The following is a 27,625-nucleotide window of genomic DNA, read 5'->3' on the forward strand; positions in this document are numbered from 1 at the left end:
ACAGTAACTTCAGCTGAAGAAGTTACTGCTGCAAAAGCAGAGCCACAAGCTGCCGTCTTTCATTGTTACAGCGTCCCCATGTGGGGTGCAAGCAAGCTGCAGACCCACAGGTGAAACTGCACAGTGTCAGCTCAAGAATGTGGCAGGTGACACACCCACCCTACCTGAGGGACAGAAGCACAGCCTCCCCGCAGCATCTGCCACAGCTTCAGGGCTGTGCTGGGCTCAGGCTGCCTGCACCCTGTCTTTATAGACAGAGAGCTCCACAGCTTGCCCAGAAAACAAAACCTTGGGGAAGAGTTGGATGCTCTTTGCTTCCAGGAAACTCCATAAGAAAAAAGCAAACTGAAGCCGTTTATTAACATTACCACTTAAAATACTGTACAGTGTATAAGCTCATTTACCCCCCTCCCACAACAACCCTGTGCACTCATCGGATGCCCTGGTGAATGATGCTGGTTTTGGCACTGTTTGCCTTCTCTTTTTCCTTCTTCTTTATGGGGTCCATCTCAAAACAGCGCCAGAACCGCAGCGTTTCATCAGCAGCTGCCGATGCCACCATTGAGCCATCAGGGCTCATGGTCAAGTTCAGGACTCTTGCAGTGTGACCTGAGGAGGTGTGCAGTCAGGGCTGTGTTTTGAACACAACCACATTTGCTCCCCTTCTCCTCCCCATTTTGCTCCCATGCATCCCATAAGCCCCACCAGTCCGCATCACTGTCCCCACATCAGGCTGAGGCCCTCTGAATTGATATCCTAGGTATGCATTTGGAGTGCTTGAACATCCCCCAGGCACGCCTCCCTCTAGCAGCACATCCCTCAGCACCATTCTCTACCACCAGTACTTCAGACCAGACCTACAGCAGGCTGCTCGAGCTGAGGGTTACACCCACCCTCCCCCTGACAGCCCTCCCTTCCCCAGGCAAAGGGCCCAGCCTACCTCGGAGCTCAGTGACCTTGGTCATCGTTGGGTACTTCCATATCACCAGCTGATTCTGTACAAAGCCATGGCCTGAAATGAACTCCTTGTAGTTTGTTGACCACAGGATAGAACAGACCTGGGAAGAGGCAGAAGTGCAGGTAAGCTACAAGCCACTTGTGCCAAAGCTCACCACCAAGGGATGAGCCCCTGATGGCTCCCCCTGCCCTGGGAATCAGGAGCCAGTACGTGTGTAGGGGCCCTGCCAGAAGGAACTTGTCACCGAGCTGATGCCTGTGTCTCACCTGGGAATGAGCATCAACAGCGCTGAGACAGGCGCCAGAACACACATTCCAGATGCGGATGTGTCTGTCGCTCGTTCCACCCCCAGTGGCTAGAACATTTGACTGCCACGGACACCAGGCCACCGCCTGAGAAAGAAAGGGTTCGTTGTAAGAGGCACAAGAGGCAGCCTGTTCCCTAGCTGCACATCCCAGCGCCCAGGCCACAACAGCTCCACAGCAGCCTCTGCACACAGCAGCCTCCCTCCCACAAGGCAAGGGGTACAGCGAGTGCTGCACACAGACATACACCCAACCCACAGCAGAACCACACTCACCTTGACAGCGCCCTGGTGCTGAGTGAAGGTCTGTACAGGAGCATAGTCACCGCTGTCCCCCTGGGTGGCTGGCCAGATGTTCACTAGGTTGTCATTGCCGCCGCTGGCCAGGTAGCGGCCATCTAGGGACCACTTGAGCCCACACACCTCCTGTGTGTGGCCGGAAAGTGTGGCCACGTGGTGCTCCGCCACTCTGACGTCATGGTGGTGGATGTGACCAGTCCGTGCCCCGCTGTAGGGAGGAGTTTTGCAGGGTCAGAGAGGCACATTTTCACCAAAAGCCATTTCTGTGCTGTTCCAAGACTGCCCTTCCTGCTGCTGGGTTTCAGCCTGCACAACCAGCACTACTGGCCTCCTGACATGAGTGAGGCAGCCACAGAAACTTCATAACTTCAGCACAGAGGGCAAAAAGCAGAGGCCTCCCCAAAATCCCAACAGAACAGGCTGAGTAAGAGCCTTGAGAGAGGAGGTAAGAACCCCTGAGCCCAGAGCAGCTCCTGTAGTCGCTAATCCACAGCGCTGACAGATCTAGAACAGGAAGCTCCAGCAGCTGAATGCTGTCCTTCAGCGCCACACACAGCTTTACCTGGAGAGGATGTAGCTGTTCCAGCTGAGGGAGCCCACACGGGAAGAATGGCTGACCATATTTCGGAGACGTTTCTGCTGCTGTATGTCCCACAGCTAGAGAGACAGAGCAATGAGTTCTCCAAAGGATAAGGAAACTCAGCCCTGTTGCTTTGCCCAGGGAACCTTACTACACAGGCTCTGGTATTCAACCTTTTCAGTATGGAAACTGAAATTTATCTCATGTACACAGAATAGTTATTGCAGGTATTGGAAGCTCTGCCTTGCTGCTGCAGTTGGTCACCAGCCACAGCTGGATGGGAACACTTCTACCCTGTAATGGTCTTTGCACCCTCAGCATCACAGGACAGAGGCTACGACCACTGGTGGTCCCAGGGCTGCAGAAAGGATTCGTTGCAGTGAAGGGCCCTTAAAGCCTTTTGGAGAGTGGCAGCACATGACAGCTGGTAAAACAATTTGAATTTGTGCTACTTCCTGATGACATGAACACGAGGACACCTTCAGACAATACTTATTGTTGCTGACATGGCAGGGCACACTGTCCTGAGATGCTCCCTACAGGCCTCTGTTAAGTCACCCACTTCACCCCTCAGTTCTCCACCAAGAGCTGCAGCTCACTGAACTCCAGCCAGTCCTAGAGTACTCCCTCCTCCAGCCTCAGGGTACAGGCAAGTAGAGTACACCATATCCTGCTTGTGCTAGCCAAGCCTGTGTTCCAAGGCCCCACAGCTCCAGCAACCCTTAGACAGCCCCTCTGGTTCCACTGCACTCACCTGGACCTCAGCATTACTTGTACCCACAGCAAGGTAGTTTCCTTCTTTAACCCATGACACAGAGGACACGTAATCGTCTGGATGCTCCATCTGCAGCAGATGGATGATTTCCCCAGAAGTACAATTCCACAGATAGACGGAGTTGTCCAGAGCCACCGCCAGGAAGTTCTGAGAGCTCCAGTCGATGAGATTCAGATCTGCATTTTGGAAGAGAATGCAGGTCACACAGTGCTGACCCACAGAGCCCTGCCTACACACAGGCTACACCTCAGAAACAGTCAGTGCCAGTCTGGGTGCATGAGAAACTGCAACAGCCCAGTTAGAGATGTCCAGTTCAGATCACACTGACCCTAGGAACTGCACTCCTGTGCAGTGATCCCAGCACTCAGCACTGCAGGCTACTCACAATAGTCATTGCGAATCTCAGGTGCATCCAGGATCCGGTCTGGCATTGAGGGAATGTATCTACCGTTCTTCCTGCTGGAAGTAGGTGTAGTCTTCTGGCTGTAGAGCACTTTCAGGTTATTCTGATAGCCTGCGTGCAGAGAAACAGCTTGGTTATCCTGAGCTAGTTTCCTCCTGACCACCCACTCAACTAGAAAACCCCTTCAGTGAAAATGAAGTCCTAGAGAACAGAACTACTCAGAACAGCACTGTGTGCTACCATCACTGACAGAATTAACTGCTGAGCTAAGGTGGGTTCCAGTTCCTTAATCCCAGTGTGTTCAGTGACCATTGCTGCACACTTTCTGGCCTAGGGAGTCTAAAGCTTCTGCAGACATCAGGAAGATTTGTCACCCATATGACATGTTAACAGCTGGCAGTCATCAGCTGACCTCAGGAAACCTGGATGGGAGACCCAGTGTGCACAGAACTCTGAGAAGCAGGCAGCTGATCCCTCCCATGGCCAAACACAGGGCCTCTATGTTGCAGCCCCCCAGCCCAGACCTCCCCAGTGGACCCACTTGCATAGACCCTGCATCGTACCTTCAGGAGCATTCTGTGGCTTCCCACTGAGGCGAAGGATCTTCGCCTCTTCTACATCAAAGCCATTAAGATTCACTGCCCAGGCTTTCTGTTGCTCCTAGAGAGAGAAACCACCCTCAGCAAGACTCACTTCAAATGCAAAGCCCATGCCACCCCTTAGACAGAACTGCAGCTAGTAGAAAATACACCCAAGCCCTCTTCCTTCTCCTGGAATCAGGTATTGGGCTGTGCTGTGGGAGTCAGCTGCACACAGGCAGCTCAAAGCAGATTTAGCACATTTTTTCTTCAGACACTAGCACTGTATCTTGCTCAGATTTTCATGTTGAGGTGTGGCAAATTCAGTGTCTCATGGCCAGTGGGGAAAGCCACAGCCACAAGGGACCAAATGCTTCATAAACACATTGCAGAGCACAGCATACACATTCCAGAACAGCTCTCCATGCAGCCATTGTCCTAGAACAGCTACCACCAGCAGTTTCACTGTGCACAGGCTCTCAGCTTTGGTCTCTGTAACATGCCCTATTTAAAAGAATCAATAGCCCAAACTTTGCTACCAGAATCCACACAGACTGCAACAGAAGCAGAGGTCTAAGGCTCTACATTCTTCTTCCCTGTGCATAAGCAAAGATCCTTAGAGAGCAGCTGTGTACCTGTCCCATTTGCAGGCACTACAGCTTCCACCTCACCCCAGGCTCCTGAAGCCCAGTAGCAGCAAGTGCCTGGTGCTGTCACCCCCGTATGTTTACTTTTGGAGCCTGCTTACCCATGAAAGGTCATGGAGGTCAAGGTGTTTGGCAACAGTCATGATCCTAAAGCAATGTGCTCACCTTCTTGGTAGGGGAGTCTTCAGCAGGGTCATTCTCTTTGGTTAGGAGGAAATTGGCCATGTCCATCTGCATCGTGCTGCGGTTAGGAATGTAACGGTCCCCCCCAGCTTTTGTTGGAGTGCTCTGGATTTTGGATCCAGATTTACCTGCATTCACACACACACATTGTCTTAGAGGTATTGAACAGTTTGTATTCAAGCTTTCCACAAAACCAAGCCAGCACTCCACCAGCACAGCCTGTGTTACATCCAACCTGACAAGTCCCACGACCTTATCAAGGCTCAGAGCACACAACCCATCCGAGTCACAGCTATCTCCTATTTCTCGCCTCCTCCCTGCAGAGCAGGCACTGAGCTCTGCTCAGGGACTCACAGGAGATAACACCTTGAGCTGTAGTGAAACAACATCTCCGGAGCCCAGAGCTGAGGGAGGGCAGGGGCCGCTGCGGCAGCGCAGGAGGCAGCCAGCAGGCGCAGCCCTCCCACACGAGCCCCAGCAGGGAGCCGCAGCTCACACCTCACGGGGCTCGGCTGATCCCAGCCCCACCACGCGGCTCTGCCCGCCCAGCGAGACGGGGGCGACCCCAGGGGCCGTGCCCAAGCCCCCATCCAGGCCGGGAGCCCCCGGCCGCAGCCAGCAGCCCCCCCACCCCTCCCACCGCCTCTCACCGGGGGTCCTGCCCGGCGTCTTGCTGCCGCTGGGCAGGCGGTTGGCCGGCTTCATGGGTGACACGCCGGCATCCGCGCCGGGCCCGGGGGCTCCGCTCTCCTTGGCCTTGCGCTGCCAGCGGGCGAGCGGCGCGTTGGGGATCGGCGTGTCCAGCTTCAGCAGCCCGTGCAGGTCCGCCTCGAACACCAGGTGCGCCATGGCGCTGCGGGGTGGCAGCGGCCTGATGGGGGGGGGCTCAGCGAAGGGACCCCCCCCCCCCCCAGGCCCAGGAACCCCTCCTCAGCACCCCCCATCCCCTCAAGGACCCCTCCTCAGCCCCCCGGCCCCCTCAGCCCCCCCCCCCATCCCCTCAGGATCCCCTCAGCGCCCCCCCCCCCCCCCCATCCCCTCAGGGCCCTCCCGGTCCCCTCAGCGCCCCCTCAGCCCGTCCCCTCACCTCCCCGTCCGTTGGCGGCTCGCGCCCCGCCGCGCCCCTCAGCCTTTAAATCCCCCCTCCGCCGCCCTCCCCCTCCCATTGGCCCTTTCAAACCCAAACCGCCGCCCGTCGCCATGGCGACCCCTCCCGCGCGCCGCGCCGCCATTGGTGGAGCCGCGCGAAAGTGGGCGGGGAAAGGAGGCGGGGAAAGGAGGCGGGGAAAGGAGGCGGGTCTGCCCCCCGGCTCGGCAGTCGGTGGGTGGTGGGGGACGGGGTGGAAGGGTGTTGCTGTCGCTGCGGGGGGCGGCGCGAAGGAAGGAGGAGGCGGGGAGGCGGTGCAGCGGTGGTCGTGGTTTATGGGGAGGGGGCGGCTCAGGGCGGCCCGCGCGGCTCCCAGCCGCTGACGAGCAGGTAGGACTGGTTGGCGATGTCCGTGCTGGGCGCCCCGGCGCGGGGCAGAGGCCGGCCGGCGGCGGGCTCCGGCGCTGGCGGCGTCAGGGCGGCCGCGGGGGCGGGCAGCACCTCCAGCAGGCAGGGCAGCACCGCCTCCTCCGCCGGCTGCTTGTACAGGGCCTGCGGGGGGCGGCCGGCACGGTTGGGGCGGCCCGGGGTGGGGGGAGCCGGGGGGGCTCCAGCCCAGCCCCGTCCCTCCCCGCCCCTCACCTGCCCCTGCTTGCCGCCGTCGTGCAGGAAGCTGCCCAGGGCGCGCTGCAGGTCCGGGACGGGCGGCCACAGCCGCTGCTTCACGGTGCTGGGCGCGGGGAGAGGCGGGCGTGGAGGGCAGGGCAGGGCAGGGCACGGCAGGCACCAGGCGCTGCCCCTGCCCCCGCTGCCCCCCCTGCCCGCGTCCCGCCCCGTCCTTACCTGCAGAGCGCGGGGAAGGCGCAGCGCAGCCCCAGCAGCGCCCCCGCGAGCCCCAGCGGCAGCAGCGTGGCGCTCGGCACGACCCAGCCTGCCCCGGGGAGCGGCGGCCGTGGGACGGGCGCTCCCCGGGCCCCGTCGTGCCCCCGGCCCCCGTCCCCGGCCCTTACCGGCGTCGGGCGAGGCGTCCACCGCCACGGGCTCGGACCAGGCGCTCCAGCTGCCCCGGTACCGCGGCCCCACGGGCCGGGCCCGCACCTGGGCGCGGTAGCGGGCGCCCGGCCGCAGGTCCAGGACTTGTCCCCGGGCCGCCCGCGGGACCTGCAGGACCTGCGGGATGAGCCCGGCTGGGGACGGGGCTGCTCCGGCCCCCGGCTGCCGCGGGGTGCAGGGCTGCGTGCTGGGTACCTTCCAGTCCGGGCTGCTCTCGGCCGTGTAGCGGACCTGGTAATCCAGCTGCTCCGCCAGCTGCTCCAGGGGCGGCAGCCACTGCAGGCTCAGCTGGCCCTGTGCCACCGCCGCCTCCACCAGCTGCGGGGCCTCCGTGAGCACTGCGGGGATGGTGGATGTGTTACTGGCACCCTACCCCAGCACCTTGTACCCAGCCACCGAGTGAGGGCCGGGGCTGTGCTGGCACTGGGACTGACCGGCCTGGTGCAGCCAGAAGGGCTCCTGGAAGTAGCTGAGCCCGGGCAGCCCGTGGGGCCGGGTGACGTTCAGCAGGACGGCGATGGCACTGGCATTGCTGGGCTGGAAGGTACAGGAGTGGGCTCCCTGCGTCCCCACGCTGGCCTCCTCGCAGCGCAGCCACATGTCTTCCCTGCACGGTGAGCGAGCAGGCTGTGAGCCCTGCCCTGGTGGCACCGCTGCCATCACCCTCTGCCAGCCCCACTCTGGGGCAGAGCCCCCTGTCCCCCAGCCGGCGCTGCCTCCCTCCTGCTCTTGCCCAGGAAAGTTGGTGTCGGAGCAGCAGCGTGGCCAGGGGAGGTGGCGGGGAGGTGTGAGGCTGATGCTGGTGGAGCAGGGCACAGTGCCTGGTGGCATGGTGCGGGATGGGGGACACCACTGCTCCATGCCAGCACCGCGTCCCCACCGTGCCCCTCACCTTATGCCAGCCCCACGTGGAGTCTCCTGGTAGAAGAGCTCGTGGAAGCTGCTGTGCTCTGCGGGGTCCCAGCTCCACTCGCAGCGCACGTGCTGCAGGTCAGGGGTGCTGCAGCACAGCCCGATGTCCCCTGGGCAGGCGAGAGCCGGGGCAGGGAGGAGGCTGCTTCCCCTGCCCTGGCCCCTCAAAACCCAGCTGCTGCACCTCACCTACCCCAGGACCTACTCCTGGGTGTGGGTGCTTGGCAGCCCCCGGCCTCTCACCGGAGGAGTGGGGTGTCTCTGCAGCCACCGCCTGCGACCAGGGCCCCCACACGCCATCCATGGAGGTGCCGTCGGGCTTGGTGCGCACCTGGATGTGGTACCTCACCCCCGGCCGCAGGTGCTGGAGAACCACCCAGGTGTTGGCCAGCACCAGGTCCTGCAGGAGAGGTGTGAGGCTTTGGGGGGCCGCTGTGTCCCTGAGCACCCCAGCCCCTGCACCTACCTGCCCTGCTTGCAGGGAGACTGCGGCTTCCCCGGCCGTGGGTGGGTGGGTGCTACTGCTCAGAGGGGTGCGGGGATCCCCAGTGTGCTGCTTGCTGGGGTCCCATGCCGTGCTGTGGGGGCTCGTGGTGCTATAGCGCACCTCGTAGAGGAAGAAGTTGGGGTAGTCAGGGAGTGGTGTCTGCCACGACACGTGGAGCTGCCCCGTGGCTCCGGCCCAGCGGGCACTGATGTTCACCGGGGGGCCGATGAGACCTGCAGGGAGCGTGCCATCGCGGTCCCCTCCTGCGGCAGCCCTGCACAGGCACCCCCGGCCCTGCTGAGGCTCAAGGTGCTGCCAGCCCCTGGAAGGGGCCCAGCTGTAGGGACGGTCCCGGTGCCCTGGTGTTGTGCCGCGGGAGGGACTCACCCACCACGTCCACACTGAGCTCCCGCTGGTGCCTGGTCTGGTTGGTGGCGGCGTCCAGGACGAGGACGTGGAGCTGGGCGAAGAGCCGCACGTCCTGGCTGGGGAAGGCGCAGATGTGCCGCGTCCCGCCGGCCTCGCGGCGCTGCGTGGAGACTGCGCACGCTGTGGGCACGTCCCTGAGGAACAGACGGGGTCCTCCAGCACCCTGGGCCTGGGGCCAGGTGGAGGACCCCACAGCACTCTGTGTGCCGGGCCGGGCCACGTCCTACCTGCTGTACCAGTAGTAGAAGTGGCTCATCCCGCTCGCCTCCTCTTCCTCATCCCAGAAGCACGTGAGGTCCTCGAAGGAGCGGGAGAAGCAGAGGATGTCCTCGCGCACCTCCTCCAGCAGCGCAGCGTCTGGCAGGAGGGTGGGCATGAAGGCACCCCCGGGCACAGCACCGTCCCCATCCCACTGAGCCCCTGCCAGCGTGGCACCGCAGGGAGGGACACGCACATCACTGCGACCCGGGCTGGCGGCCCCGCTCCCCCCTCCCCAGCACACAGGGTCCTTCGGGACAAACAACCATCCCGAAATAGCCCTGCGGTCGGAGGGGGCTCGGCCGGGCCCTGGAGATCAGCGGGAAGCACCCCTGCCCCGCTCACGCCGGAAGGCGCGCGGAAGTGCGATAAGGAGGAGCAGCGCCCCAGGGGCCTGGGGCTGGCGTGGGGGCGCACGGCGCTGAGCATGGGGGGTGTCAGCCCCAGCCCGGGGTCTGCGGGGGGCTCTGGGGCTCTGCACCGCTTCCTCCCGGTTGTTGCAGGGGTAAACTGGAGCGTCGCTCCCCTGCGCTGCCAGCGGAGCCCTCCCCAGGAGAAGGGAGTGACCGTAAGAGTACTGCAGTCCCCCGATGTCGTTGCCAGGTGTCCCCTCGCTCTCCCTGCCCCTTACCTTGCCCTGACCCCTGGCCCTGTTCCTCCTTTCCCAGCTCAGCATCGCCTTCCTCCCCCAGCCCACGTCCCCTGGCCACAGACCACAGCCACTCCCCACCAGCCTCCCTCCTACCTGCTCTTCCCTTTTCACACCCTCCCGGCCCCCCCGGCCTGCTCTGGCCTCCTGCCAGCACCGCGCCTCCCCCAGCCCCGGGGAATGGGATGGGACATGGGACGGGGTGGCACATGGTGCCTGGTGGCGCAGAGACCTGTGTCCCCCTGCTCCGGCTGCATCCCACGGTGCCGCGGTACCAGAGCATCTCTGCTCAGTGCTCAGTTTCCTAGGAAAGCTCAGTGCTCCGCAGCCAGCACGGAGCACCCTCAGGCATCGCACTGGCAGCGCTGCAGTGGTATCGGGGTGTAGAGGCTGCAGGCAGAGCATGATCCCAAACCCCTTCCTCCCACTGCCCCTATGGGAGAGACTTAAAGAGCCTACCCTGCTGTAGGAGGGTGGGCAGAGACCCTGAGTGGGTGTGAAAAGATGAAGCATGAGATCTACCGTTCAGTTAATCTGTTAATGCTTTTTATGGTGTTACAGAACGGATTAGAAGACCTACAGAGGGGCTCAAAGGCCATGCGGGTGGACCTGAGGCTAACAGAGCTGTGCAGCGGGCAGCAAAGCAGCAGAGAGCCCGGTGGGGCCAGCTCAGGGCTGGGTGGGAGCATCCCACCGGGGAGGTAAGGTCACGGCGCTCAGAGCTGCGAGGCTGGCACAGGAGCAGCGCGGTGAGCCAGCAGTGCTGCTGCTGCGCTGCAGAGCCGTGCCCTGGGATTTTGCTCACACCTTGTCATCGGGAGCCCAACATGATGCCACACGGCTGGCAGCTGCCACCCCAAAACTGTTCCTAAGGGCTGCCAGGTCCTTTCTGCAGTGAGGGAGGCACCCCACAGGTGAGTGGGGGCTCCATTGCCCACCCCGAGCACACCTGGGTGCCCCCTCCCCGATCCCACACCTTCCTGCCCGCTGCGGGGGTCTCTCTGCACCCTGCCAGGCCAGCACGCCAGCTCCCCTCTGACCCTCCTGGGGGGTTAAGAAGGCCCCCAGGTCCTACCTTGGGATGTCACCAGCTCGGGGGCCACCGTGGGGCTGCGGAGGCTCAGCAGGACCACGGCGAGCAGCGAGGGCAGCCAGCCCCGGGGCAGGCGGGCCACCACCATCCCGCGTGCTGTGCTCGGTGCTTCCCAGCGCCCCGGCTGCTGCTGCAGCTCCTCGGGGCGATACCTTTATCTGGGAAGTGTCGGCTGTGCTGCTCAGGAAGCCTGGCTGGAGGCTCCCCCCGCCCCATCGCCGGCACTTCCCCGTGCCCAAAACCACCGTGCTGCGGCCCCTGCGCCGCCAGCCGCAGTGCCAAGAGAGACTGCTCCCATCAGATAGGCAGCACGTCCTGCCCTTGTGGCTACCGGCACGCCGGGAGGCTGGGGTGGGAAGAAAAACAACCCCGAGAAAGCAGGGAGGCCCCTGCTCGGGGCTGGGCAGGCTGCTGGGTGCTCTGCGACACTCGTGTCCTTGCTGGCATGTCGGAGCATGGGGCATCAGGCAGCGGCTCCGGCTCCATCCCACCCCACGCTGCCTCTCGCAGCTCTGCACGGACCCGCTCTGCCTTGCAGCACCATCCAGGGCTGGGGAGCTGCTGGCACACGTCCACACTGTGCCACGGGAGGGTCAGCGTCTCCTTACCCCGCAGGGGATGGGGGCAGCATCGCCAGCCAGGGGGCACGGAGGGAAGGGGGGGAACAGCCAGCACCAGTTTGTCACAGTCAAGTTCTGTCAAACCAATCCCACTTCCTTCTCCATCTGGCGACTGGGCTTTGCAGTCAGAGAGGCAAAAAACTCAAAACTCAAAAAAAAACCACTTGAAACTTGGTTTCAGCACGGCTGGTGATGCAGCCCCATGTGCCATTCCCAGCAGCAGCCTCAGTGCAATGAGGGGCACACAGCACCGGGCTGCCTGCAGGGGCTGGTCCTGGTCACTTGGTCACTGGGCACCTCGGTGACAGAGCAGAGATCAGAGAGTCACAGAACCGTCCAGGTTGGAAGAGACCTCCAAGATCACCAAGTCCCACCTCTGACTTAACACTAACCAGTCCCCCACTAAACCATATCACTCAGCTCTACATCTAAATGTCTTTTAAAGACCTCCAGGGATGGTGACTCCACCACTTCCCTGGGCAGCCCATTCCAATGCCCAACAACCCTTTCAGTAAAGAAGTTCCTCCTAATAGCCAACCTAGAAGATGCTCACTGATGGCTACAGTTGACACCAAACAGCACTGGAGGCCAGAATAGGAAATCAAAATGGTATTGATATGCAGGTGGGTGCCAGCAGTGCCCGGGGACGTGCCCTGCGCCATGGGGATGAGCTGGGGGCCAGGCTCACCCCCACGGAGAGCCAGCAGAGGGGACGCTGGGGCAGCCCTGGGGCAGAGGACCAGGATGGTGGCAGAAGTCACTGCTGCGGCAGCAGAGCAGCAGACACCCTCCCCTCTGCCAGAGCCGGCTGCCCATTGCACTATGTTTATTGACCATAAAGCATAGCTGTTGATTTCCGAGGGGCTGGTGCTGAGCTGGAGGCCACGCACAGTCCTTCCTCCTGCACCGGGGCTGCCGTGTCCCACACCCACAGCGACGCTCGCAGCCCCGCTGGCACCAGAGCACGCCGAGAGCTGCGGGGCAGGGAGCTGCCAGGACTCTGCTTCCTTCTCTCACCCCAAAATTCGGGTCTTTGTGTCCTGCCAGGGCTGCGGCGTCCCCTGGCTCCTGGGGGCAGAGCCCCTCTCCTGCCCTCTGCTACATGCAGCTGGCGTTTGTCCTTCAGGGCCATCCTCGCGTGTCCTCCAGCAGTGTCGGTGCTGGGCCAGCGCTGCCGACACACGGGGAGGTACCCGGAGGGGATGGCACCGTCCTGCTGCCAGGAGGGCACTCACTGGGCCGCTGTCACCTGGCGGGGACAGGCAGCCTCTTGTCCCCGCGGTGCTGTCCCAGCAGGCTGGGGGCCGGCGTTGTCCCCCTGCGGCATGGAGCCGGGCGCAGCCTCATGCCTCCTCGGCGGTGGCGTCGATCCCTGCGTAGGTGAAGTTCTCGAACAGGGCCATGTTCACGTAGGCCTGCGTGGGAACCCGAGTCAGGAGCGGGACGTGACAGTGTCCCCGTCCCCGCTTCCTCCTGTACCCGCTGCTCACGGGCACGGGGCTGGAGCCCGCAGAGCTGCCGGGGGGAGGTGCTGGGGTGCTCTTGGTGGGGTCGCACGGGGATGGAGGGTGGGTGGTCCCCCCGTGCCCCATGTCCACTCACCTTCCGGGCCTCCAGCATGCGGATGAGCTGCATGGAGATCTGGGCGAAGGGCGGCCGCTCGTAGGGGCGGTCACGCCAGCACTGCCGCATCAGCTCGTACCTGGGGACAGAGCCCGGGTGGTCAGTGTGTGCGGAGCAGAGCGGGTGGAAAAGCTGCTGGGGGAGACGGGGAGGAGCAGGTGGGAGGCTAAAGCAAGGGGAAGGAGGTTTGGGGTGCACAGGAGACCATCCGGGAGCTGACAGAAGCCAGTGAGAGCTCCCAGGAGTGGCAGGGGGGACGCGGGGCACTCTGCCCACTTACACCTCATCATCACAGTTGCGGGGCTTCTCCATGCGGTAGCCCTGGGGCAGCTTCTCGTAGAGCTCAGCACACGTCATCCCGCAGTACGGAGTCCCCCCTGCGGCCACAGACATGTGAGGCTGTGGTGGGGCATGGGGTGTCCTCATCCCCCTGACCCAGAGCCCCGGGGAGGTCCCATGCGGTGATGTTCACCCAGTCCCTGGGACAGTGCCCAGGCCCCCGGCCACCACCCCTTTGGGTTTTCCCCTCCAGGGCTGCAGGACGAGGGCTGTGCAGACCTACAAGGGACCCGAGCAGGCACGGTGGACAAGGAAGAGCCTTACCCAAGCTGACAATCTCCCAGAGCAGGACACCAAAGGACCACCTGAAACAGCAGGAGGTGAGGCTGGGACAGAGCCGGTGGCAGTGTCCCACTTGCGGGTAGGGGGACATGCAGACAGGGTTCGTGGTAGGACTGGATAGGGCAAAGAGGGCAACCAGGGCTTGGGCAGATCCCACAGCTCCCCAGGGATGTACCCACTGCCCTGGAGGGACAGAGGTGGCCACGTCTGTGCCCCGACACCGGTGCCTATGGACTTACACGTCGCTCTTGGTGGTGTACACGCTGTAGTTCAGGGACTCGATGGCCATCCAGCGAACCGGCAGGCGGCCCTGGGGAAACGGAGGGTGACTGTCAGGGGACATCCCATGGAGGGAGGTGTGGGCAGCTGGCATCCAGCTGGTCCCAGCATGGTGGGACATTCCCGATGCCAGGGGGTCCTGCCCACCACATCTGTGCAGGCCCCGTGGAGCCCCCTAACCCCTGCCTCACCATCGTCTTCTTCACATAGACCTCCTCCCCTCTGGAGAGGCCAAAGTCGGCGATCTTGGAGGCCAGGTTTTCCCCCACCAGGATATTCCTGGCTGCCAGGTCCCTGTGGATGAACTGGGAGAGGCCAGCAGTGAGCCATGGTGGCATGGGAGCACACCCCTGCCCTTGCATCCCTGGGACATACCTGCTTCTCGCTCAGGTACTGCATCCCCTTGGCCACATCCGAAGCAAACTGGAGGAGCTGCTGGGAGGTGAGGGTGGACGCGGTGCCGTGCTCCTTGGCAAAGGCCGGGTCGGTCTCCAGGACTCGGCTTTTGCGGAGGAAGTCGAGGAGGTTTCCGTAGGGGGCATACTCGATGGCAATGTACAGGTAGCCTGCGGGCAGGGGAGGCAGGGCTCGTGGGGCTGTCCCCAGGAGCAGGGAACACCCAGCAGGGAGCAGGGGACAGCCCTCACCCTTGTTCTCGCAGGCCCCCAGCAAGTTGATGATGTTGGGGTGATGGCCCAGCTTGCACAGCACCTCCAGCTCCCCGGCAAAGTCCCGGTGGTCGTTCTCTGAGGCAAACTCTGGAAGCAAAGCAGGGATGCACTCCTTGGTCCTACAGGAGGGACCCTTCCTCCGCTCCTCCATGGGCATCTCCCGCCCCTCCTCAGCCCCAAGTGCTGCTCAAGACCCAGCCGTGTCCCCCCACGCCCTCTGCCCTGCCCGCCCCATGGCAGCACTCACCCTTCAGCATCTTGATGGCTGCGTTCATCTTCAGGCCATCCTTCTTGATCATGGCCCTGATGACCTGCCCAAAGTTCCCCTCCCCAATCATGTCCTCGAACTTGATGTCCTCCCACTCCAGGATGGGGTAGCTGAGGGGCTCGGGCTGCGGCTTGGGGCGGCGCGTCAGGGTCAGGGTCCCCGAGTTGAACTGCAGGATGGTCTCTTCGCCCTGCCAGACGGGAGCGGGTGAGGTTAGGGGCACCGGGCACCCCTCTGCCCCGCGGCGGGGCCAGCAGGGCAGGCGTCGTGGGCAAGGGTGGGCTCCGCACCCTCTCCACGTGGAGGTGAGGCCTGGCTGCATCCGGACTGGAGGCTACGGAGCGTGACCTGGATCGGGCCGGGACGTGGGGAGCTGGGGACACCGTCCTGGCAGGGCAGGCAGCACTCACCGAGCCAGACTGGTACGTGAAGGTGCGGCGCCGGTGGAAAAAGTTCTTCTTGATGAGGAAGAGCGCCAGGAGGGCAAAGAGGATGGTGAGGCAGGTGACGGACACAGAGCCGACGATGGCCAAGAGCAGCTGCTGGTCTATTCCCGACTGCTCGGTGCTCTGGCTGCCCAGGCTGGGCGGCACGCTCAGCGCTCCTGCCGAGGGGAGGGAGGGAGGATCGTGGGCCACGGCTGAGCCCTGCATCGTGGGGCTGCACAGATGGCTGAGCACCGGGACCTCGGCCCTGTCCCAGCTCCCTGGGAGCCCATGAAGGCACCAGAGCCCACCCCCAGCTCCCAGTGGCACAGGGGGAGGCTGGTACTGCCTGGACCCTGCCAGCAACTCATCGGTTTCTGGACCTGCAACCAGCTCTGGTTCCTCCCTGTGTTTCCACAGCCATCAGCCCCTTTTGTGCCAGCTCTGCCCTGCCCCTTGCACACCGTGCCACCCTCTGACCAAGGCAGAGCCACTCAGGAGGAGCAGGAGGTCTGAAGACAGACACAAGTGTTTGGGCTTGGGTTGCTGCTCCAGAGGTTACCACGAGCAGCCCGGCCTCTCTCTGCTGCCCCAGACACTGACACCGAGCTCCAGCAGAGAGCTCCAAGCTCCTGGGGCGAGGTGGGCAGAGGCTGCAGAGGTGACACCTCCTGCCGAGGGGCTGTGGGGACACCCAGGGGACACCCCACTCACCGTCCCCCAGGGTCTTGGCTTTCACAGGCTGGCTCCACTCCCCTGGGACGTGGGAGTTGGCCCGGACACGAAACTGGTAGGTGGTGCTGGCGTTGAGGCCCCCAACGATCTTGGTGGTCTCGGCGCCGTTGTCGGTGTCAATCCACTGGGGCTCGCTGGTGCCCCCCACCTGCTGCAGCTCCACGATGTACTTGGTGATGCCCCCGTTGGGGTACTCGGGGACCTGCCAGGACAGCCTGACGGCCGTGTCGGACACGGACTCTGCTGACAGTGCCCGTGGGGAGGAGGGCCCTGGGAGGAGGAGAGGAGAGCGTCAGTCCCAGCACGGGGCTCCCACTGCTGCAGGGGCTGGGCGCTGGACCTCTCGTCCATCCCTTTGCCATCACGAGCCCCAGCAGGTCTCTGTCCCCTTCCTGATGACCCTGTGTGGGCTGGGAGCTGGCTTTCCAGCCACCTTTCAGCCTCACCTTCTTCCCTGGATCTGCCCCTTGGTCAGACCACCTCCCCAGTGTCCTGCCTCCGGCGGTGGCCAGAGGTGGGTGGGGATGGGAGGGCACAACAGGGGGACAGGGCTGCACCCCCTTTTCCCAGCCTCAGGCACCCTCAAGCTAAATGTCTCTGTACCGAACACCTCTTGGGATATTTTCTTTCTTCAACCCTTCCTCACACATGATGTTTTTTTCTTTCCCACTTCCTCCTCTGTGCCTTGCCCACATCCTAAAGCACACATCCCACAGCTACCCAAGCCTCTCACAAGCACGGAGCAGAGGCGGCACTACATCCCCCGGGCCTGACACGCAAGAAGCCTTCCCAGCAGGTACCAGGCTGTGCTGAACCTCACCGAAGTCACACCTTGTGCGCTCCTTCCCCCTCGTTTACCAGAAGGGATCGCCAGGCTGACGGGATGTGACCACCCAGTGAGATCACCGGGGTGAACGCAAACAAAAGAAAATTTTTTTTTTTTTTACACAGAATATAATTATATTGAGGAACTTGTCACTACGGGGTGTTGTAAGGGCAGCAAGCATAGGCAAGCCCAGCAAGGCTTGGGTGAGGGCATGCAGGACAGATCTGTCTGCAGGCATCACACATTGCTGCACTTCACCTCCCTGTTTCCTGCCCCTTTCTCCATGAGGTGCAGGTAGGAGATGGCTCCCCCAAAGCCCCCCATGCTCTGGGGGTAATGAGCCTGCGCCCGGCCCCGCGCGGTGCCCACCTTTGCTGTTGATCATGACCTTGTAGAGGTCGGAGGGGGGCCCCAGGCTGGTGCAGTGGTACACCAGCACCTCCAGCCCGTACTCCTTGTTGAACTCCAGGTCCGCGATGCGGGCGGAGAGCACGGAGATGGACGTGATGTTTTTCTCCCAGACCAGCCGCCTCGCAGAGTCGAAGAGATGGACGATGAACCCGTGTGCCGGCTCGTGGTTACTTGGCAATTTCCAGTTGACGTGAAGTGTGTTTTTATCCTCGATGGACCAGCCTTCAATCACGGGCTTGACTGTGGGCTCTGTGAACAAAAAGGCAACGAAAAGTGACCAGACGCCAGCCCTGAGGGTTGGCGGACCCCGTGCCATGCAGTGTCGGGTTCGGGGTCAGAGGGATGGGGGCCCACCTAGGCACTCGGTCACCATGACGGCCTCGGGTCCTTTGCTGCCCTCCCCGCCGTCCCCCGGCCGGCTCAGCTGCACCTTAACGACATATGCGGTCACCGGCCGGAGGTTCATCAGGGTGATGTTCTCACTGTTGTCAACTGTTGGCCAAGAGCACATGTCAAAGCCATGACCCCCTCCCACAACCTGCCCCACCACCGGTGTCCTCCTTGGCATCACCACAGAGGGTCCCGGGGGTCGTGCTGAGCAGGATGGAGACCTCTGCCCACCCCAGACCCCTCCACCAGGTCCTACCTGTGAGGACAGGCACATACCCACAATAGAGGACCACACCGAGGTGTCATCCTTGGGCTTGTAGAGCAGCTTGACGGAGACGATGGGTCCATCGCCAGAGAAGCAGTCCACAGGTGACACCACGAGCTGGCGGCTCTGCTTGGCCAGCAGCCGGGGCGGGCTCAGGGGCGCTGGGGGCACTGGGTGTGAAGGAAGGGACAATATGAGTGGCACCAGGAGCAACGAGGAGCAGAGTGTGGGGACATCCACCACCTCTTGGCTCTTTCCAGCTTTGTCAGGAAAGAGAGGACCCCAACAAGTGTCTTATCATCCCCCAAACCTGTCTGCTGGCACTGTGACACATGATGGGCGGTATCTAGTCCAGTGGGGGGGTCACACTGCCACACCATGCCCCACCAACCCTCACCTCGGATGTTGACCTTGACTTTCCGGCTGTCCTGGCCCCCGGTGGTGGAGACTCTGCACTCCCAGAGCCCCGCGTCGTCCTTCATCAGGTGCCTCACCTGGAACTCGCAGGTGATCTGCCCCGGCTCGATGATGGCTTTGACCAGCTGTGGGCACAGAGGAGCCATCCATCACTGCCTGCGGCAGCACAGGCCAGTGGGGAGACCGCTGATTTTGGGGGAACCTGCAACATGGGTACAGGACCAGTGCCCAGGGATGGCGGTGGGGCGAGGACATGGGGTGGACATGGGGGGTGTGCGGCACCTTGAGCACGGTGCCGTCAGCCTTGCGCAGCTCCACGCCGTCGCTTGCGGGCAGCGGGTTGCCGGTGGCCACGCAGCTGATGATGGGCTCCGAGCCCAGGTTGAACTCCAGCTCCGAGGCCAGTTTGATGATCTGGGGGAAGCGGTCTGGTGTGGAGAAATCAGCGTTAGGGCTGGTCGTGCTTTGCGCTATGTACAGGAGATGCTCAGACCTTTCCCCAGTCATGTCTGCAGTGGAGCTGGTGCTGGGGGTCATGGCTGAGCTCTGGACTCCATCTCAGATCCCGCCCCATGCTCCAGGCTCAGCGACACTCTCAGCACAGCTAGTTCATGAGAGCTGGAGTACACACTACCCTTGCAGAGCAGCACCGTGTTTTTTATGGGGCTGGGAGCTATTTCCTCCCCCAGGGTGGGCTGCCCACCCAGCTGCATAGGCTGGCACCAGCTCCTGCCATGTCCCCAGTGAGGAAGGAGCTGGAGCCCCCCTGCAGGGGACAGAGACCCATCGCAGCCCCGTGCCAGCCTCACCTGACTTCTCGCAGTGCTGCCCGTGCCAGCCCGCGGGGCAGACGCAGCCGCTGAAGCGGTTACAGCTGCCCCCGTTGCGGCAGGCGCATGCCAGGGCGCAGTCAGGGCCGTAGTATCCCGGGGGACAGGCTGTGGGAAGAGAAATCCTCGCTGCTATCCCCAGCCACGGTGTGCCGATGGTCCCACATGGGGGCTGGGACCCCCATGCAGGGCCGGGTGGCGGATGCCCATATCCCCATACCTTGGTTGCAGCGGGAGCCGCTCCACCCCGAGGCACAGGAGCAGCCGTAGGGGTCCGGCAGGCAGAAGCTCAGCCCCCTGCAGCCCTGGGCTCTCTGGCACGTCTCCTGGCAGTTGCGGCCAAATTGGCCTTCCCGGCAGGCTGGAAAATAAGCAGTGCACAGCGTGGTGCTGGCTTGGGGTCCTGAAGCCCCCATCACCACCCCAAGCAGGCAAGGAGCCCCCACCCCTAAGCTTGTTCCGATGAGGTGGATGGTCCTGCTCGAGAAGCAGGGGGCTGGGGATGCAGGCACAGTTTCTGGCCATGGTGCCCAGATCTGGGGGTGCAGCAGGGAACCCCCTGGGCACAGCTCATCCCTGCAGAGCAGAGGCAGCCGGGCGCCCTACCTCTCTCACAGCGGGTTCCCGTGAAGCCGGGAGGACAGATGCATTCACCAACGTGGTCGTGGCAGATGCCCCCGTTCAGGCAGTCGGGACAGTCCTTCTCGCAGGACGGTCCCCACTTCTTTGCGGTGCACGCTGCGGGGAGAGCAGAGGGGCTGTGGGGTGGCACTGGTCTATCAGGGCCACCTGTCCCCGTGGGACGGGAAGGGACAGCAGGGTGCCACCTCCCCAGCCCCGCTCACCTCTCACGATCAGCCTGTAGAAGGCACTCCACAGAGGGCTGTCCCCCATGAATGTGGCGCTGTAGACACCGTTTTCGCTCACGCTGACGTTGGGGAGGGTCAGGGTGAAGAGGTCGCCCCGCACCTCGCCCCGGTCTGTGGTCTGGTAGTAGGTACCTGCGAGGGGATGGAGGGTGACCCGGGGACACCGCACCCTGGGGTGGGGGAGTGAGCGGGGCTGGGAGCAGGGCTGGCGCAAGGCACCGTGTGGGAGCAGCCCTGCTGCGGGGCCACTTGCCATTTCTTTTCCACATCACGTCTGTCTCCTTCCTCTTGAGGACCCTGGCAGAGAAGGTGGCCGTCTCGGCGATGTTCACGGACTGTGTGGCCCTCACCGGGAAGAGGTGGGCTGTGGAGGAGGAGGAGGAGCAGCTGAGGGCAGCACCGGCACCCCATGACCAGCCACCCCAAAACACAGCCCAAGCCCAGCTTTCCATGGGGACATCACCACGCACTTCCCCATTCGCCCCTCTGGCAGATGAGCTGCAAGAGGGCTGTCAGCCCAGGGATGGGGTGTCCTGCCCTCCCGTGAGCATGGGATGTTGGTGACAGCAGCCTGGGGAGATGTGACAGCCTGGGACGCCTCGCTTGCTGCCAGGTCAGGGAGGTGCGGAGCCGTGCAGACAGGCAAGGGGCAGCAAGGGGCAGGAGCAGCGGCTGTCCCTGCCTGCAGCAGAGCACTCAGCCACGGCACAGCCACATTTTCCTGATTTCCCAAGTGTCAGGGTATGCAACAGCGATGAACTTCCATAGCTATGCCGTGAGTCAGCCAGAGCGCAGCTTTGAGCCTAAACCAGGCTATAAATATGTTAAGGACTGGGAAGCCAAGCCCTGGGCGTGCCAGGGCAGACACAAAGAAGGGCACACTCAGGTGCCGGCTCCCAGGGCGCCAGATCGCACACCCGGACACCGGCTGTGCTGGGTGGGAGCAGAGCACATCCAGCCCCGCATCCTGCCCCCAGCGCGGGCCAGCGGCACACGCCGCAGACACCCGGGGAAGGGCACAGCAGGTCGAGCATCCCGGTAATTCCCCAGGAGAGCCTCTCCGCCTGCACCACCTGCAGCCCGGCAGCTTCCTGAGTCAGCTCTTATCTCTCTTTTTGTTCTGCCCCACTCAAAATTGGTCTTCCACAGGTTTTGTTCTTGTCAAAGGCATGCAGATTTAGCCCTGGTCCTACCCAAGGCACGAAGTGCAAGGAACCACCTCCTTGTCCCCTCTTCACCTGCCTGTTGCCAGTTTTCTCCTGTGCTTGCAGTGGGAGAGATAACATCAGATAACTGACCGCTCTGCGGTGCTCCCAGGCATGCAGGATCTCACACAGCTCTGCACGTCCCCCTGCCTGCCTCTGGACCTTCCTCTGGTCCGATGCCCCAAATGAAAGCCCAGCATCTAGCCCTGCAAATCAGGGTCCCCATGGGCATCTTTGCCTTTGAAAGGGAATTTTCTTACAAGCCCCCACCTAGAGAGCTCGTAACGCAGGGCGGTGGCACACCAGCAGCCTGCTGGCACCAATACAAGCTAAGGAGAGGTCCTGGCAACGCGGCACAGCTCGTTCATGCTATTTATTGCCTGTCTTCTCTTATCAGCCCTGTAATTTTAGACAGATCCTCTGACAAATTTCCTGAACTTCCCTATTGTGTTCACAGACACAAAAATAAAATAAATTCATTTTTCTGCAGCAGCCTTTCTGGGCATCTTTCTGCTCTGGATTTCTAAAAAAATAGTTTATTGTCAGGTTTAAACCCTTCATCAGATTGCTTTTTGGGATCTTTTTGGTCTGTTTTACTGTGCTTTTACAGCAAAACTTTCAAAGTTTCAAATCCTTCCTGTGTTGCCACTTGTGCACAGCCTCTTGGAAGATACCAGCTCTCCTCTGACAGCACTCCCTACCTGCTGCTTATCAATACTGCTTTTGTGCACGCTCAGCCCCCCAGGGAGAGCCAATGCAATATGCACTTTAGTCTCCAAGGTGGTTTCTTTATACAGCCCTCACTCCCTTGGCAAGATTTACTTTTTTTGTTATTTTTTTCCTTTGATCAATCTTCCTCATTTTTTTTCTAAGCTTCTTCTTCTCTAAATTAAACGGAGCAACAGCAGCGTTTTGGTCACCTGTGACTCCTGCAGGGGCTTTGGACCAGACCAGTGGTCCCAGCCACCACCTCGTCCACGCAATATAGGGGTGCAGATCTCACTCCCCCTTAATATACCACGTGCTCACGACCTCCCTGTGCACCTCTGTTATCCCTGTGCCTTCCCTCACCACCTCCCAGCACTCTGCCCTCCTCTCTCAGCTCCTCCCCAGCACTCTGTTTGCCCAGACTGTTCGTCTCTGTTCCTGATAAGACTGCTGCCATTTTCAGTGCAAGCCCCTGGTGGAGGACACAGACCAGCCCTTGCTCCTCGGAGGATGCTCGTGCCCCACCAGCACAGTCCTTATCGCAGTCTGTTCCCCAGCTTGAGATACTGGAGCAGCTCAAAACAGTGTGGTGGAGCTGAATTTTAACACGGGCAGGGAAATGTGTTGTTTTAGCCAAATCTTTCTAACAAAGAGCTAGAAAACACCCAGAAGAAAACACCTATGGCAGAAAATTTCAGTTCCAATAGCTCCATGAAGTCTCAAGAGCCACAAGGAGAGGAGGTCAGCAAGGGCAGTGCCAGAGACTGGGCATCCCTGGGTGTTATGCCCAGCTTGGGGAGGCCCTTTTGGGCTCTCTGGCCCTGCAGAGGAGCAGGGGCAGGAGACAAGCCTCGTGCTGCCTCCTGCACCCTGCCCTCCCCAGCAGCCCGGCTGGGGCAGAGCCAGCCCCACCGGGACCCCTCAGCAGGGCCCTGGGGCTGGCCCTGACACTGGCCCCTCTGCCTGGTTGATGATTGCCAGACCTCCCCACCTCCTCCAGCTTCCCTCCGCTCGGACCTTGCCCGGCTCCTGCGCACTGCTCCCGCCCCAGGCGGCTGCCGCCGGCCGCCCTGCCCACACACCGCCTTGGCAGGAGGCCACCAAGTGCCCTTGGGGCCAGGCCACGCTCCTCCAGCTGAAAATCCCTCTGCTCTCATGCCTTCACGGGGTGCAAACGCTACTTCATCACACCAGATGCCATCTCCTGCATGCCGTGGGTTGATCCACAGCACCCTACACACATCAAAATGGCTGCTGCTCATGTCCAGTGCTTGACCAGACAAGACCTTGTGGTGGTGGTGGTTCACCACCTCACCCACGTTCTGCACAAGAACCAGAGCTGCCTGCTGACCCGAGAGCTGCCACCCCCAGTGCCAGCAGAGCCCAAACCTAGGCTCAGTGACTGGGTCACGCTGCCCTAGCACCCCATCCGCTCACCGTTGTGGCTGTTGTGCACGTAGACCACCTGGGCCTGCTCTGTCGGGGTGCGCCCCATGCAGTACAGGATCCCCACCAGGTCGGGCATGGAGAAGCCCCTGGCCTGGACGTGGTTGCTGCGGTTGCGGTAGTTTTGGAAGCCCGTCTTGGGGTGCGTCATCACGATCTTGTTCTCCCGCTCGATCTGCAGGTAGCTCACGTCACGCTCGCCCATGACGCAGGAGAGGAAGAAGTCGGAGTGGGACAGGCTCTGCACGTTGGCGATCAGGGTGATGTCCAGGATGGCCCCTGAGGGGGGGAGCACTGGGGCACATCATGGCAGGACCAGGGTTTGAGCCCACCCAGGTCAGTCACAGTAACGGACCCCAATACCCAAATATGACTAATTTTCCAGAACCTTCTTGCCCCCAGCCCAACAGCATGGCACAGTGGGAATTTCCAGTCTCCTTCTGGAGACCCTCATGGGCTCAGGTCCCTGTGTGAGCCAAGCATGCAGCAGAATGGGATCCCCCTCTTGTTCCATGTGCTGCCTGTGCCCCAGCCCCATGCTGGCGTGCAGCGGAGGGCAGCTCAGCCCCGGCACCACCAGCATCCGAGGTCTCCAAGCCACGGATCTCACAGGGCTGTTTCCTCCCTCCGTGCCCCCCTTGAGACCCCACTCCACCAGCACCACTGAGCTGCCACGGCTGCCTTGTCCCACCAAAGCTCCCTGAGCAAGGGGCTGCCCCCCAGGGCAGAGGGAAAGGGGAGATTTACCTGCCAGCCACGGGAAGAGAAGCAGAAGATAAACTCGGAGTTCCATGTCCCAGCGGCGTGTCCTGAATCTGGCACAGGTCAGAAAATCCCCACCGTGCCCCAGCCACGGGGGATGGAGCCGGCAGTGGCAGTTGCCTACAGAATCCACATGAGCGGGGGCTCAGGACCCCTGCCCCCTGTCTGTGCCCCCCATCTTGTCCCTGTAGTGCTGGTTGGCGTCTGGGGGAGCCTGGACCCCCTCCTCTGGCTCATAGCCTGGGCATGGTGACGAAGATGCCCTTGTCCTTGCCCGCTCAGCAGCTGCCTGGCTGCTTGGCAAAGGGGCTGCCCGGTGGGGGCTCTCCCCCTGGGGTTAGGGCTGCGTGCTCAAGGTGTCCCCAGCCATGCTGAGACCCAGCCAGGCTAGGTGGTGTCCCAGTCACTTCCTCGCCTGTGATGGTGAGGGTCTTACGCCCAAGCCCGCTCGGGCGGCAGCATCCTCATCCCCTTGGTGTGCCCCCGCGGCTGTGGGAAGGGCTCTGTGGAGCAGGGAAAGGAAGGGGGCCAAGGGGCTGCGGCTGGCGGCGGCGGCGGAGCCAAATCCTGTTTCCCATGCGGCGTTTCCTGCTCTCCACCCATTGTTTGGAGCCGGCCCTGACTCCAGGAGCTGCGGGCGGGAGCTGCCCTGTGCTGGATCTGCCCCATGGTGCTGAGGCTGTGCACAGCACAGGACCCCTTGGCCACCATGAGCCCAGCCGGGCCATCTGGCCCCTTTCTGCCCCCATCCCCAATGCTGGCTGAGAGGTGTCCAAGCACCCCTCTGGTAGGGAAGTCCTAACGCTGCTCCTTCCCTTGCCACTCACCCCTTCACTTCTGTGTGCCAGATTTTGGTACTGCGGTGTGTATGAGCAGCCCCACCAGCGTGCCACCATCCCCTGCCCCATTTGAGTCCCTGCAGGGCTGGGTGGCAGCACAGGGGGTATTGCAGAGCTGCTCTGCCTGCAGAGACCCATATCGGGGCAGAGGACTGGTTTGACAGCAGATGAGCCATGGCCAGCCAGCCCAAGCAGGAGGGCAGCAGCTGCTGGGGGGAGAAAAAAGCCCTCCTCATGGCCATAAACACGTCTGGGAGGAAGCTGGAAGCAGCCGAAAGCCTGGCTTTCCTTGACCGCCTTCCAGCCCGTCTCCCTCTTTCCTGTTTCAGAAACCGCCCGTCCTTGGGCTACACCCAGGGGAAAGCTCTGGGCCCTGACACGGCGGCAGCCGCTCCGTGCTCCTGCCTGGACCTGCAAGGCCATGCTGGCCTCAGGTGGGTGCTGGGCACTGGCTGTTAGCCAGGTAAATTCGCGGCATTCCCGAGGAAATTGCCGCAATCTTCACCCGCTCAATCACAGGCTGTTTTGCAAGCAGCACACTGAGTTGTTCCCATGTGAAAGCCTAGGCTGCTGGGGCACGAGCCTCGTGTTTTGGTGTGTCCCAAACCCATGCTGTATCCGGCCAAAAATCTAAAGCACACATGGAGAGGAAGGGGAAATCCATTCATCGTTTCCGACTATTTACAGCGTGCTCTGGGGCCGTGCGGGGCCCAAGGAGTGCTGAGTGATGGCAGCGGACAGGGACACTGCTGCGCCACCTCTGCGCCCAGCTCCCACCCTCTCCTGCCAGCACAGCCATCGGCCACCCCAGTGGGAGCGATGGAGACACCCCGAAAAATGGGTGCTGGGTGCAGCTGCCTACATTTGCCTGGAAAACAAATTATGTTGCTTCCTCGGTTGGTGGGCTGTGGGTAGGTGAGGGGCTATGTCTTTGGGAGATCCTGGGGCATGTCTCTAATTTAAATTACGAGTGCATGTCCAGAAGCCTGGCTGCCCCACGTGGGCTGGGCAACTGCAGCCAGTTCCTCCTGCAGTGGGTGCTGCCTCTCCACACTCACAGGGATTGCCTTTGCTAGCTTTGCCTGTCAAACCCAAAGCTGATTTGCAAAAACTCTGGGTCAGAGATTCATCCACACACTCAGTACAGCTGCAGGAAGGGGGATAGGCAGATGAAAACAAATAAATGGCTGCTTCCCGTAGTTTACTGGCAGTAGAGGTCAGTCACGCTCAGGACTGTGATTGCCATTGTGCCACCTTGTGCTTATCTGTGTTGGAGACAGGCAGCACGCTCTGCGGTCACAGCAGCGTGGCCGTGCAGGCAGAACAATCATCTATGAAGCACTTTGTGAAATGCTGTCTGACGTGAGGAACCACTGTGATGAAGGGATTATTGACGTGGAACAAGCACACTTTGTGGGGTCACTGCAAACATGGGCCTTGCAGCGCTCTCCTCCGAGGAGCAAAGCACGGCTCCTCTTACTGCAGGAAGGGGATCCTGGGTTTTGCTCTGGTTGTTTGGGGAGTCGGATCCATTTAGCCACCAGCTCTCACACCAGGCGATGAACACATCTTAGGGATCCACCAAGGGATCAAACCCAAACTCATTTGTTCCTTTGCATTTTTTCTGGAGAAGAGGTTTCTATCTGCACAGATCCCCCAGGTCAGAGGCAGGGTAGGAGACCTCTCTGGGAGGTTTCGTGGGGACGCTCAGCAAGGACTCTGCAGCTTCAGACAAGGAACCAGCAAGCCTGGTGCAGCCTTGCCCATCACACTTGCTGTCCTCTAACACAGAGCCATAGGACCACAGGGTGGTTCCACAGCACCTCGGTTTCTATTGGATTCACAGACTCGAACGTTTTTGCTGAATCATAATGGACTAAAAAAAATAGTGACAAAAATACCCCTTTCTGTTATCATTTGCACATTCTAATCCAAGGCAACGCATGCCAGAAACCATAATGCACTGATACGTTTCCTGATAGGAAACGCAAACACCCTGCGAGTCCACCTACAGGCCGCCTCAGCAGCATTTCCTAGCCCTGCCTTTCGGGCGGTTTGCTCTGTTCTCTGCACACAGCGGGCCCTGGGGATGCCCTGCAAGGCCAGGTTCAAGGCTGCCGCCAGCACTGGGGCTGCTGCGTGATGCTGCTGCTGTGTGACGATGCCTCCGTGTGACGGTGCCTCTGCGTGACGATGCCGCTGGCATCCCCAGCCTGCCCATTGCATCGGCAGAGCAGGAGGAGGCAGGGTGCCCGTCTGTGTTGCATTTACCCCACACTGATGAGATCAGGGACAGGTGGCTGGGAAACCCTTTCCCCGAGGATCATTTCCCTGTTTTTCGCTGACTCCAGGGCACGGCTGGTGGGCAGCCCCAAGGTCAGCCGTCCTCAAGCCGCTCTCCTGAGCGCGACCCTCCTGAGGTGCCACCTCCATGCCCACCTCCCGCTCTGCCCCAGCCACCCGGCCAGGAGCCTGCCTCTGCCCGGAGCAGCCCCCGGGGCGGCGAGGCGCGGTGGTTAATGTGTAACCCAGCCGCCGCCTTGCCCTGTGCCGCACGGCCGCCGGGCTGGCCCCGGGTGAGCGGCACCGCGGGGCGTCGTGGTGGCCGTGGCCTGGCCGGGGGTGGGCGTCCCCCGTCACCACCGCGCCTCACCGGCACGGTCGGCTCCGCCACCCGCCCTCAAACTTGTTTTTCTGCCCGGCAGCTTCCTGGAGCCAC

The 27,625-nt window shown here is 61.8% G+C and overlaps 3 protein-coding genes across 5 annotated transcripts; all 3 read right to left on the reverse strand.

The window, feature by feature from the left end:
* Positions 1 to 430: 430 nt before the first annotated feature.
* CDC20 (cell division cycle 20) lies at positions 431 to 5,577 on the reverse strand (the record flags this gene model as incomplete). Its single annotated transcript, XM_084290859.1, has 10 exons — positions 431 to 609; positions 941 to 1,058; positions 1,225 to 1,350; positions 1,539 to 1,770; positions 2,125 to 2,219; positions 2,897 to 3,093; positions 3,303 to 3,431; positions 3,884 to 3,980; positions 4,711 to 4,856; positions 5,379 to 5,577. The coding sequence occupies 10 exons, from the start codon at positions 5,575 to 5,577 to the stop codon at positions 431 to 433; spliced, it is 1,518 nt and encodes a 505-aa protein (XP_084146985.1).
* A 558-nt stretch (positions 5,578 to 6,135) lies between these two features.
* On the reverse strand, positions 6,136 to 10,912 carry MPL (MPL proto-oncogene, thrombopoietin receptor; the record flags this gene model as incomplete). The annotated part of the gene is given in 12 exon segments (XM_084291514.1): positions 6,136 to 6,367; positions 6,458 to 6,545; positions 6,659 to 6,746; positions 6,826 to 7,206; positions 7,303 to 7,475; positions 7,761 to 7,890; positions 8,024 to 8,180; positions 8,247 to 8,500; positions 8,655 to 8,830; positions 8,924 to 9,053; positions 10,679 to 10,763; positions 10,766 to 10,912. Coding segments are annotated over 12 exon segments (2,010 nt in total). The 3' UTR covers positions 6,136 to 6,166.
* A 998-nt stretch (positions 10,913 to 11,910) lies between these two features.
* On the reverse strand, positions 11,911 to 24,553 carry TIE1 (tyrosine kinase with immunoglobulin like and EGF like domains 1). Of its 3 annotated transcripts, none has more exons than XM_084291604.1 (23): positions 24,053 to 24,553; positions 23,297 to 23,584; positions 20,200 to 20,310; positions 19,923 to 20,078; positions 19,684 to 19,815; positions 19,298 to 19,438; positions 19,057 to 19,185; positions 18,530 to 18,675; positions 18,228 to 18,372; positions 17,842 to 18,000; positions 17,530 to 17,667; positions 17,134 to 17,424; positions 15,918 to 16,208; positions 15,069 to 15,382; positions 14,758 to 14,968; positions 14,487 to 14,597; positions 14,215 to 14,405; positions 14,031 to 14,144; positions 13,800 to 13,870; positions 13,543 to 13,583; positions 13,220 to 13,316; positions 12,919 to 13,018; positions 11,911 to 12,731 (listed from the first exon to the last, which is right to left on the reverse strand). In XM_084291604.1, the coding sequence occupies exons 1-23, from the start codon at positions 24,096 to 24,098 to the stop codon at positions 12,660 to 12,662; spliced, it is 3,495 nt and encodes a 1,164-aa protein (XP_084147730.1). In that variant the 5' UTR covers positions 24,099 to 24,553; the 3' UTR covers positions 11,911 to 12,659. The 3 variants fall into 3 exon arrangements, with proteins under 3 accessions (XP_084147730.1, XP_084147731.1, XP_084147729.1); XM_084291605.1 differs by having other exon boundaries at positions 15,189 to 15,382; positions 23,297 to 23,599; XM_084291603.1 differs by having other exon boundaries at positions 23,297 to 23,599.
* Between the last annotated feature and the right edge of the window lie 3,072 nt (positions 24,554 to 27,625).

The sequence above is a fragment of the Netta rufina genome (assembly GCF_964035555.1).
Source record: "Netta rufina genome assembly, chromosome: 8".
Classification (NCBI taxonomy): domain Eukaryota; kingdom Metazoa; phylum Chordata; class Aves; order Anseriformes; family Anatidae; genus Netta; species Netta rufina.